Genomic DNA, 13,244 nt, shown 5'->3' with positions numbered 1-13,244 from the left:
AAAACAGATTATTCCAAATTTGATATTTTGTATTTTAATGAGATCAGATTGGTTTCATTACTCATCAGTTAGAAAGAATCAAAGACTGAAGAAAAATATATTTTTGGATTCTAGGGGTTTCTTTCTAGAAAGTAGAGCATCAGTCCTATTTGTTTTAAATGAAGTGCTTCAGAATAGTAAGTTTAAATTCAGTATCATGGATTCCAGTTGTTGATTGGAGCTTTTTCTTTTGAATGAAGACAGCAAGGATGTGTAGAAGTTTATTCATATGGAACATTTAGGTCCAGTACAGTGACAAATGTAGATGCTTAGATAAATTATTTAGCAACTACTAAATATCTTCATTTTCTACAGAGCCTTGGATGCGGAATTGATAATTAAAAACCTAAAAGATCTGTGGGAAGTATTTTTGACATCTGTATCGTCCGGTGTGACTGACTATCTGAGTATTGAACATCTTGGACTCATCCTGAAGAGATTAGCTGAGAAAGGTACCAGCAATTAGTATTGTCATATCACAACATGTAAATGATGTGTCCATATAAATGGATATGCATCACATATAGCTATAATTTGTAGAAGCGTAAAGTTCCCACTGAGCTTTGGTGCATCTTCCATATTTGTTCTTGTTCAGCTTGAAAGTCAATAACTTTAATGTTATTTTTCTAGCAGCAACAGTGTACTCAGCATCAGTAATGTTATGGTTTTATGATAAATCTTTCTCCATGTTGTTTAACCTACACAACATCTGCTGTTTTATTCTAGTTAAACTTTGCTTCACTATTATAATCCACAAAGCAAAGTCACACTGGACATCAACACATGGGGTTTCAGGCACCTGTACATGGCAATGAGTTAGACCACTGGCAAATGTCTCACAGACATACTAGCATCAGCTGATCCATGATCCATTTATTTCAAGTACAATAACTATGTGCATTATGTTAGGTTTTACAGAAAGAACCTAACACAGAATTAGGTGATCAGAGGTTTTCTTGCACAGATTATATCACTTTGTTAAAATGTTACACAGTGATACCCAGCCATTGATCTGCATTATATGGTATGGCTGCCCAGAACATGGATGGGACAGGTTGCAAAACATTTTGTATATATAAAGGATTATCAAATCCCACACCAAAATTGGTTAACCTCTTGCACAAGATTGTTATGTGAGATCTAACTCATGTTAGTCTCGTGTGCATTTTAACATGCAAATTAGGTAGAACTCACATGAACAAAAGAATAAACATAGTCTGAAAATCACATGAGCAGGATTTGTTGATATGAGCAAGATTTGCTCCCGTGAGCAAACAATTCCTCACATGAGCAAGATTTCACTCATGCAAACAAGTCAGCTCATGTGAAAATTCATCTAGCAGGAATTGTTAATATGAGCAAGATATTGCTCATGTGAGCAAATCTGCTTATGTGAAAATCACACAAGCAGGAAGATTCTCTCTGTGTGAGCAAGCATTTCCTCACATGTGCAATAGGTTAGTGGGAGTATAAAAAAAAGACTATCACTTGATTAGTATTTGACAAATACTTTTTTTACAAGAATGAAAAATGAACAGTTTCTAGTAATATAACTTGTCATTTAGCATCATAAAGAGAATTTGAAAGACATACAAATCAAGTGAAGATGAACATATTTGAGTTCATTTATGCATGGTTTTGTGAAGTTGTTCACATGAGAAAAAACAGCTATAGGCTGAATATACCTTACTATTTGTTTGCATCCTCCTATTGAATTAAAAAACAAAAAGCATAAATGAAATAAAAAATGTACAGAACTTAGTTCAGTCAATGCTTTACAATTTAAAACCTCATTAAAACCAGGGGCCCCCAAACACCATTGTTGTCTCTGCATTTCCTACTAAACGGGTGTTTTCAGTGTAAAAGGTAAACTTGCTTGCTGAATTTGATATTGTCTAGAATAATGTTCAGTTGTGACTGATATTTTAAAATATTTTTGACATAAACAACTTTACAGAGACATTGTATCTAATGCTGAGCTAGTTTCTGACCTTGATTCAGAAACAGTGACAGTTCTAGTAAACAAATTTTTTTATATATTCTAAGAACCATCGATTTCAGTTAAGGCCATACTGGGAGTATGTGATGTTAGGCCTGTAAAAAGCTTCTATTTTGTTCTTGAAAGTTGACCATGTGACCCTCATCCGGGAATCTGTTTTATGTCTTAATTTAGCCTTATACCTAATGTTTTTATAGAGGTAGTCAGTGGGCTTTAAACTTTTGACACATTAAGTTGTGTTGATGTGACCAGTTTGGGCTGAGATTTTATTTTCTTCAAATTATTTGGATTTCAAGTGATTATTTGTCCTGGAAATACTGTGGCTCTATATTAAATTTTGGACAAGGATATTTATCAAAATTTATACAAAATTCAAAAACTGAAATAATATTTTCTGTGATTCAACAAGAGACTGTTGACATTTCAGCACTTCGCAGATTACAATAAATGTCAGCTTCCATTTTGGATTTCATTGGGATTTGAACTCAGTTTCATTCATGGCTTCATATTACTAAGACTTATATTTTTTTATTCTTGGATTATTTTTGGATTTGATTCATAAAAACCTAAGTTCTTTTTTCTCATTTTTCACTTGATAGTTTAGGGAAATAAATTATTTGTTAAATTTTACAAAGCTTGTTGTCTTCACTTTTTTCCTGTTACTTTTTGTAACAGCCTAGACTCATAACACTGGTCATATCTAGATCCTGTACAAGTCCATTTTCAGTGAAGGGGTGGATGCTTGACTACACATGTATGTATATAGAAGGTAAATACTATGTTGTCTGCTTTCAATATTTACAATGTGGAATCAAGCAAAGGAAAAGAATGACAATTACAAATTTGCCTTTCACATCGATTTAGCAAGCAGTGTAATTTCTATGTACATGTATGCAAAGTGATATAACTCAACTCTCAACCTTATGGTGATTTACAGAATTTATCCAGCAGTTACCGAATAGGATGAAGTATGTCACTCTGTTGTGTCAGGAAAATGGATTCACCATAGTGTACACAATTTGCAGGCACCATGTTACTATGGAAATTCTGTTAAGCATGAAACTTGCAGATGATATTAGTGTTAGGGCCACCCTCATAAGTCGGGTTAGAAAGTAGAAATCAATGAAATTAAATAACTAAGTTCTGTGCATTTTGTTTATCACTTTAGAGATTTTTGTTATTGAAATTGGTAGTAGGGTACAAATAAACAGGGATTTATGCAAACAATAGACACCACTCCCTTGATAACTTGTGCCCAGACAACTCACAAACCTGCTTACAATGTGAGGTCAATCATGGATCCCATTTGTTTTACTAAAAATTACCAAGTATTTGACCCCTATTTAATGAACATGAAGAAAATCATGGTCAAAACTGGTAACTGAAACCTTGATATATTGCTTGTTTTGTTGTCAAAAACAGTTGATGTGACCTGGAAATTTGAATTGACATAAGAAATTACCAACTTTTAATAAGAAATCCTGTATTTTGTTAAAATTTATTTTCAAACATTATTCTTGGTATGGCGTAAATAACAGTGTACAGTGAAATTTTGATCATTGAAATTGTCACTAATGCCTGCTTGTGGCAGCACTTTAATAAATAAATACCGATTAAATACATTTTTTTTGGTTGTTTTTAATCAAGTGAAATGCATGTTTTAGTATCTTTTAGTTTGGATTAAGTGTAATGATCATAAATACAATGTGCCCTCTCTGGGCACTCAGACCATACCAAACCCAGCTATTAGAAAAAAATCATACAGACAGATACAACCACACCAGTTAAACAAAATAGTCTCTTCTACAGGTATTAGATGGGTAGAGCCAAAAATTAGTTAAAGCACATACTGTAAGCACTGACCATCATATGTCTCACTCAACATCAAAACCAGGTACAAAAGGAACTTCTCTAAAGACAACCTCCAATCATCCACAGCAAGAATCTAAATTAAATACAAATACTAAATACAGCAGTCACCAAACTCTCAGTCAGTCTAGTCATGGAAATTAAAAAGTCCTGGCAATGCATCTGAATCTGCAACTTGTGAAAATCAGCAACATAGTTAAAGACAGATCTCTTCTCATAGGATCATCAATAATCAAATGAGTAAGAACAAGAGGATTATATAAAACTGACATAAAAACCCACAGAGGTTCAACTATTAATACTATTACAGAACAAATATTGGAAATGGATATGTCACCATATCATACTGTAATTCTTCTCATTGGTGGCAATAATTACAGTAATGGCCAATCTTTAAAGGGCATTGAGGATGATTATGAAAGCTTGTATGCCATCAGGTCCAAAAACAGTGTTAAATAATCATCTCAGATCTACCACCGTGAAGGAATGTACTTATGACTCCACTAAATGATATCCTAAGTACGTTGTGTGAAAACATTCTTTGTTCAGCAATACAGGACCTTCTTCAAAGACAATTGAGTGAACCAACAATTATTCCAGCAAAACCAAATCCACTTGTCCAACAGAGGTACTGCCTTGCTTCTTAAGAGTATAGACCAGTACATAAGACTTATAAAACGGGTTAGGCATGAGTCAGAAAACTGCTTGTAATTTTTGGAGAGCACGGTCATGTAACACAATGGTATCTGCATGGAAAACAGATTTGTTGCCATCTTTGTAACAAACTAGGACATAAGCAAAAGTTGTGCACATACCAGTAGGTAGAAGGCAATGATGTACAGCCCTATGCAACACATATCCAGCAACAGAATGCATTAGAATATGTGTACACTTTTCAATGTAATAATTATAATTCTATAAACAGGTTTCAGGCACTATCTGATTTTTGTACAAAGTGCAACTTGTTAACATGTAAACAACTATGTGATACTTTTCAAGTTACTTCTCTCTCTGAGGCTCAGGTGTCTAATATATCAGTGTCTTGTTGTAGGTATGTAAATCAGTCTCATATTGAAAATTCTCATGTGTCCACTATATGTGGTCATGGCACAACATAAGGATCCTGTATGTTATCTTCTTCATGTGTTTATGTAAATAATCAAGGTGATGAAAAGAAATCTCTCAAGTCTAAAAACAATACATTGCATACTACCTTGTCTGAAAATCAATCCTCTGATCAAAATTGTCATGTCTTTGGCCTCCTCAAAAGAGGTCTGCAAGTAATCAACCTCAATATTCAACACATCCTCCCTAAACTGAATGAGATAAAGTTAATATTATAGCAAACTAGATCAGTCAGTATTCTAGGTCTATGTGAAACCTCTTATAATACTGATGATTTGGCTCTCCAAATACAGGGGTTCAACTTTGAAAGAAAAGATAGGAAATCCATGGGGGGTGAGAGTATTCTTCTCTATGTAGACAGTTCCATTAGTTATAACAGATGTGTTGATCAAGAGATTACTGGAGTAGAGAGTATCTGGATCAAAGTAACCCTTGCCCAATCAAAGTCAATACTCTTATGTTCAGTTTACAGGCCACCTAGTTCCACAGATGATTGGATTGATAGATTTGAGGTGTAAATTTAAAAAGCAATACTAAAAGAAGATTTCAAAACTTAGAATCATATTAGATGATTTTAACATTGACTAAATGAAAACTCCACCACAAACATGAATAAGTAACTTTGAAATTTACAACTTTACTCAATTAATTAACACCCCAACTAGAATAACAGATAAAACTGCTACTATCATTGATCATGTCTATACTAATAAACCTGAAAACATACAGTAAGTGAAATTAATGTGCCACTGTACATACTGAGTGACCACTACCCATTCTGTGTAACTAGACATGTTCCGAAATCATCTAAAAATGGTCAACACATTGAAATACAATGCAGGGACTTGAAACAGTTTGATGAGGAAATGTTCTTAAATGATTTAGTTTGTAAAGGCTTCCAATCAATCTGCAATGTAGCTGATGTCAACACTGTCTTAGGCAAATGGTATCGTATGTTCAATGCAACCTTAGAGAAGCATTTCCAATTAAAACAAAAAGGGTTAAACACCAAATTACACCAAAGTGGATAACCCCTGAGATCAATGAGGCTTAGGCACCTAAGAGATAATTTCCACAAGAAATAAGACATGAAATGCTATAGAAAGTGGAGGAATAAAACTAAGCACCTGATAGATAAGGTGAAAGAGAACTACTATAAACAGGCTATTAATGAAAGTAAGAGTACCAAAACATTGTGGAAGCATCTAAAAGAGCTGAACCCACCCAAGAACTGTTTTCTTCTCCCTAGACTTAAGCAAAATGATGATATAGCAACATGTGTACAAGACATTGTGGAAATGTTCAACAATTTCTTCATAACCATCTCCTGTAACAGTATTTAGAACCAGACTAACAGCCCTAATGAACTTGATGCTCTTCTGTTATTTATAAGAGCTAAAATTCCTGACGATAATTATTTTTCAATTGCTAATGTTACTGAAGCTGATGTTTTTGATATGCTAATTAAGGTGGATATTAATATATCCTCTGGATTGGGTGGTATTGGTCCATGAATTCTTAAAATTGCTGCACCAGTAAAAACAAAGTCACTAACGCATATCATAAACTTAAGTATAATGAGTAGTAATTCTCCAGAAACACTGAAATGTGCAAAGGTTACACCTATCTTTAAGAAAGGAGAAAAGGAGGATCCAGGGAATTACAGACCAATATCAATTCTACCTTTATTGTCAAAATTATTTGAAAAGCATGTAGCCATTCAGATATATACAATTTTTGAAACTTACTATTTCATAAAGCGCACTTGTAGTACCACTTGTGCCAAACAGAACTTACCAAATGAATTGATCTTTGGCTGAAGGAAATGGATAATGGGAATATGACTGAGATTGTTTTCCTTGACTTCAAGAAAGCTTTTGATCTTGCTGATCATGAAATTCTGCTGCAAAAGTTGAACTGTTACAGGTTTGACAATCTTTGTTTAAACTGCTTTAGATCATACCTAAACCAAAGGTCTCAACAAGTAAGCATTGGCAATATTAGCTCTTAAGCTCGCACTATTTATTCAGGGGTCCCTCAAGGCTCAGTTTTGGACCCTCTCCTCTTCCTTATCTATATCAATGATCTACCATTAAATAATGAATCCACAAATACAGATTTGTTTGTAGGTGATGCAACCTTGTATACATCTAGTTCTGATACTGAAGTTATCCAAATGAGATTAAACTTGGACCTTATTAGAGTCCAAAATAGGATGGTAATTAATGAAGGTAAAACAAAATGTATGATTTTGGGGACATCACAAATGCTCCACAAGTCTGGGACCCCAGAACTATCTCTTGCAATAAATAATCATCCATTAGAAAATGTCAAACATGACAAACTTGTAGGTGTGACCATAGGTAATAATTTATTATGGAATGACCACATTGATAAGCTTCGTAAAAGCACTGTCATCCAAAATTGCCCTACTCAGCAGAATCAAGAAATATTTACCTATGGAAACTCGCAGTCTATACTACAAGTCATATATTCTTCCAACAATAGATTATTGTTCAAATGTATGTGGAAACCATGCTAAATCTGAGCTTGACAGGATTTATAAACTTTACAAACAAGCAGCACGTGTAATTTTAGATGCATCTATTGATCATCCCTCAAAAACATTATTTACAGAACTCCAGTGGTTCACAATATATGACAGGATAGATTTTTACAAGGCAGTTCTTTACATAAATGTCTACATGAATTGCACCAGAGTATCTTCAGGACTTGTTCAGGCATTTTTCAAGACAATACCATTTGAGATGGATATCACATGGAAACTTTCTAGCACCAAAACCAAGAACAGAACAATTTCAAAAGAGCTTCTGGTACAGTTCTGTGGAACAAGCTTCCACTACATGTAAAATCTGCTGAAAATAGAGTATTTAAGATGAGTTATCATGAGCGTGTATGTGTTTCTGATAGATAATGGAATTTAGTGTTTTAATACTAAATATGTTAAAATAAACAATAATTATTGCTATCTTCATATAATGTGCATTGTTATACTCTCCTTAAGAGGGCCTCAATGGAGAATAGTCCTTGACTAATGAGTTACCCTCTGTAAATAAAGCATTATTACTATTATTATTATTATTCAAACCTGATATGTGTCAATATACTGTAACAGCTATGTCTGCAAGTGTTTCTATGAGAGCCTAATTAATTGCAGGCATTGTTTTGATACCTAATTTGCGCAAGTCTTTGTTGCATTGTTTCACTGAATTAAAAGCTTACCTCCTTGTATTACCACATTAATCATGCCTTTTGTGTCAAAGAAAAGGGGGTGGACTAATTGAACAGTTAAAAGGTATGCAAATCCAACCTGCATATAAACTAGTGGCCTCTGTATAGTGTCAGGTCAACTCATTTCAAATGATCAGTCGAAGACTGTTAAAAAATTTTGGACAACATAATATAACTAAATTATCTTAAATTAGCATACTCATTCATTAGTGTGATCAATGATAGCAAAAAAACCCAAGCAAAATGAATACTTGATGTAAAATTCTGTTTCACAGATACATTTTATTAATGAATAGCTAGTTTTAGAATTTGTGGTTAATTTGAGATTCCTGAATTGGTACTCGGAGGTTGCATGTTTTTCATTTAGATTTCAGGGCACTAGCCACCATTTTTGATGGTAAAATGAGTGATACATCAAAGCTTAATTTACTAGTTTCAATCACAAGTTTTGTCATTTTGAACAAACAGGGACCAATTTTGTGGGTGTTTTGCAGAAGAAAAGAAACAGAAATCTCCAGACCCCACATTATGAGTGGGTTTGTGAGTTATCTAGGTGTGAGTTTTTGAGGGAGAGGTGTATCGAGTATCTATACATTTCAGCTGTTTGGTGATTTTTGAAGTACTGTTGTGTAGCGTTTGGTCAACCCAAATGGAGCTTAAATCACAATATAACAATAGTATGGGGTGTATTAGTAGTAAGGTAATAACCAGTTGGACAACCTCACTGAAAAGCCAGTTGATAGGAAAGTGTGCCAGCTGTGAAGTTTTATTTTTGTTTTTTATGACGTACACATCTGCACCAATAGTAAGGTCTATGTAGCATACTTTTGGGTAGACTAGAGTCTATTTGTGCTTGTTCTTTGAATAGTTACTCTTCACAGTTTTGATTGTACATTTATTTCTAGTTTTAAAAGTGCATAACTGAAAATTTATATTTTTCCAGATGAGCGACAAATACAGAGACCATTCCCACAAAGTTTTCTACAAGGACAACCCAATATGATAATTTGTCCTAAAGGTCAGTTTCAATTTTTTATGCAGCATTAATGTAAAGTCTAGTCATGAACATTACCAACTTATGACACCAAAGCTATAGTATCATATGAGAAACATTTACTGTAAAATTAATTAAATAAGTTGCAATTGACTGCATCACTTCAGCGATATTAGACTGTATGTAAGATATTTGTATAGGTCTGAATAAGGAAAAAACCATAAATAAATAGCCTTTTTATCCATACTCAGATTAGTGGGTTATCAGAGGTCTCACTAGGCTTTTAAAACTAGGAGTCCAGGACTCCAATTTTGGTAAAAATAAGAGTCCCACCATCAAAAGTTGCAGTCCCATCTTTCCTACAGGATCAACAAAGACGTGAGTGCATCTATTTTTAGATGGAGAGGTTTTCGTAATGTAATCACTCACTTTAATATAGCTTCATTACAACAGTATATTGACATCATTGCAAATTTATGGTTTATTAATTTGTCTACGTCCTTGTAGTAATTTTAGGCAATCGTTAAATAGTATTTGATTTGCTGTTTTTTCCTGTATTTTCCCAAATATGTGTCAAGCTGGAAAACAGCTTAGACCTTAAAGCGCATCTCACGAATTCCACAACATAGCATTGTCTCATACATTTCTGACCTACATAATTTACATTTTAAAGTTAAATCTTTAATTAAAAAAATACCTTGGCTTTGCTTTCAATGATTTGTATATTTTTCTGAAAATATTTGCCTGATGATTTACGAAAACAGACAATCTAATAAACTGGTACATCCCAGACTTAGTGAAGTCCACCATTATTTCCCGTTAGGCCTACTGGTTCACTTAAGTTTCAAACTAATTTTATGACGAAATAGTGTACAAGAGGCAGGTAATATATATCCAGATCACCAATTCTAATCTTAAAACACATGTTTGTATGTTTGTATGTTTTATTGTCAAAGGATATCATGCAGGAAATTGATAGTTGCTACCTTACTCGGAAAAGGGTTAATGGTCAATCAGCTATCAAAACATATGCTTGTGAATGGGCAAGAGTTTGTCAACATAATTGATATAAAAACTAGGCCTTGCTACTGACGTATTGATGAATACATTTTGCTTCACCACTAAAACTAACTCGGCTAAGGCGAAGGTCATTTTATAAAAAGTATGGTCAGTCAATGTACCTCTTAAATAGCTCTTGTTCGTCCATCAGAGTGATACTGAATTTTGTCAATCCAAGTAAGGACTTATTCCAAACACTAAGCTAGGCATCACACGCTTTCTTACACTTAGCTACTGTCCTATCCGAACTATCAATTCTAGCAGCTATAGCACTCTTCTAAATCTCGTTACAGTCTTTGTAAGTTTGCCATTTAACCCCAAAATACTTATCCAAATTTATGAATGGCATATTGTCTAAGTCTCAAAATGTCTTGATTTTCATGCACTACTTATTCTGATACCTTCAGAAATGAACACAATAACAAAAGCTAAAGTTGTTTATTTGATGTACTTTTATAAATGACCACATGTACATCTCTGGGTCTTTCTGACTCTGAATTCAATCACTGTAAATATCACTACATTTCCCCACACAGCGGCCAGTCAAAGCCTTTGAACTTGCTGCCCAGCTTTTGTATCATATTCTTTTTTATGTACTCTTATAATGGCAGCATGTGTGTACATCAAGAGATCTTTCAGTCACTGAATTCTGTCATTGTAAATATCAGCACAGCTAACTGATCAAAACATTTTCCCACAAAACAGGTGGCTGAAGCAGGACTAGCAAGTCTTTGAATTTTGCCACACCTATTGCATGCATACGGAGGACTCCTGCCTCAGTGATTTTCTGCGTCCCAGATCAAAATTGGCATCCAAATATGTGTAATTAAGCATTTCCAAGATCTCTGATTATCACATTCAGATAATGAAATTCAATCTACACGTTATAATGCCAAATATGTTACCACCGCCCTTACATATTATTAATAAATTGCCCGCAAAAGATGCTCTCCTTTTTTTGTATCCCTGAGTCAGGTAGTGGCAAAGTAGGACATAGTCAATTTTACAGCAGATAGAGATGAAAAACTTGGACATAAACCATACTAAATATAAAATATATTTGCTGGTACCTTTCTCAGCTAATCACTTCAGGATGAGTCCAAGATGTTCATGCATCTACATTTGTTATACTGCACTGGATCTAAATGTTCCAGATTAAAAACTTCTACAAATCCAAGCAGTCTTCATTCAGAAGAAAAAGCTCCAATCAACAACTGGAATCCATGATACTGAATTTAAAATTACTTACTATTCTGAAGTATTTTTTCTCAATACAATTGGACTGATGCAAACTGTCTAGAAAGAAATCCCTAGAATCCAAGAAATGTCTGTTTCTTCAGTCCTTGATTCTTTCTAACTGATGGGTACTGAAACTAATCTGATCTTCTCAAAAATACAAAATCTCCAAAATATCAAATTTGGAAAAAATTTATTTTACATTTTTGCATTAATATGCTCATAAGATACATGTACCTGTAAGAGCAGCACAAAATTCTTAGACATGGCCTTTGACCTTAAATCTTATACAAGGATAGAAGATCTCTGAACTGGTTTCAAATAATATCAAGATGTTTTGAACAATTTCAAGTTATACCCACAATATTTCGTTAAATCTATACATATTAATTTGAAAGAAAATCAAGGTTATTGAAGTTGTATCATTCAAGATATTTTCAGATATGTGAACAAATTGGGTTTGATGTAGAATACTTCAGTCAGATGGGAGACAATTGCTGGATGGATCATTTGTGTACTTGCCCAGAAGCTTCCCCAGTTCCCATTTTGATCTGTAAACTCAGTGAAACTGTATTGTGATAAATCTTTGCTTGTTATTTCACAGTTTGCACTGTGAACATGGTGTTAGGTTCAGCATTATCAGCAATAGTAATTTGCTGTCCCCAGCTAGCCTTTACTGTGGACTGCTCCAGTGGCCTAAGTGGTCAGAGCATCTGCCTCGGATGTAGAAGGTTGCAGGTTTTAACCCCATCTGAGTCATAACAATGACATAAAAAAGGTACTTGCAACTGCCTTGCTTGGCACTCATCATTAAGAGGTTAGTGTTACAACTGGTCAGCCTGTTTTTAGGATAATGTGACTGGTTGGGATATGATGCTACATATCTGTGGCATGATACCTCAGTGCTAGACATCTTTATAAACTGCCACATTGCAATATTACATCATACATCTATGACTCAGATTGTTAAAGCTATTCTACAAATTTCAAAACCATTATATACCCCTTTGCTGTGAATTTTACTCAGACTTCTGCAAAATATTTTGAAATCTACCTACTATTGCAAATTTTAATGCAGAATCCCATGCTTTGGGTGTCTTTGACAATGGCTGCATTAACTATTCAGTCTGTGGTCAGATTACATTGAAAGTAGGCATTAGATCACCAACTAGAAATAAGCAGAGTTCAGAAAAAATGCTTGTCATCTCATTTTCACTGCTAAAAAATTGACTGTGCCTAGGAAACTTTACTGCTTGGAGTGATGTAGATTTGAACTTTGATAATATCTACCATATAGTCCCTAATTAACACCCCTGGGGGAATTACATTTGCACAAGAATTTAAGCTAAATGTGTTCTTTTGATGTACTCTTATAATGACCCCGTGTATTGACTGTAGAATGCAGGAGAAATGGGAAATTGTCATCTCTTGCATTATATATTAAAAAATGACATGAGCCTTTGTATCAATACAGGTTTGGGGACTGGTTTATCAACTTGCACGAAGACCTGTTGATTTTACAGGAAATCCAGTCCTCATTTATATAACAATATATAATTTTGAAGGTCTTTTGTCATAATTTAATTCAACCCTTTTGTAAATGTTTTTAAATGATGGATTTTAACCAAATCGTCTTAAAGAGTTTTGGTTGTTTGAAAAATCTTGTTTGGG

General features: G+C 34.0%; 1 protein-coding gene across 1 annotated transcript in view; it reads left to right on the top strand.

Moving 5' to 3' along the window:
• Nucleotides 1-13,244, top strand: part of LOC149786021 (E3 ubiquitin-protein ligase rnf213-alpha-like) — a 559,813-nt gene that overhangs the window by 97,011 nt on the left and 449,558 nt on the right. Inside the window, exons 8-9 of the mRNA XM_089978097.1 lie at nt 355-491; nt 9,228-9,302. Coding sequence (XP_089834223.1) covers nt 355-491; nt 9,228-9,302 — 212 coding nt within the window. The remainder of the gene's footprint in view (nt 1-354; nt 492-9,227; nt 9,303-13,244) is intronic.

This window comes from Sinohyriopsis cumingii, chromosome 12 (assembly GCF_028554795.1).
Source record: "Sinohyriopsis cumingii isolate HCF-2022 chromosome 12, ASM2855479v2, whole genome shotgun sequence".
NCBI lineage: Eukaryota > Metazoa > Mollusca > Bivalvia > Unionida > Unionidae > Sinohyriopsis > Sinohyriopsis cumingii.
The sequence above is the reverse complement of the archived record's forward strand: the minus strand, read 5'-3'. Positions and strand labels throughout refer to the sequence as shown.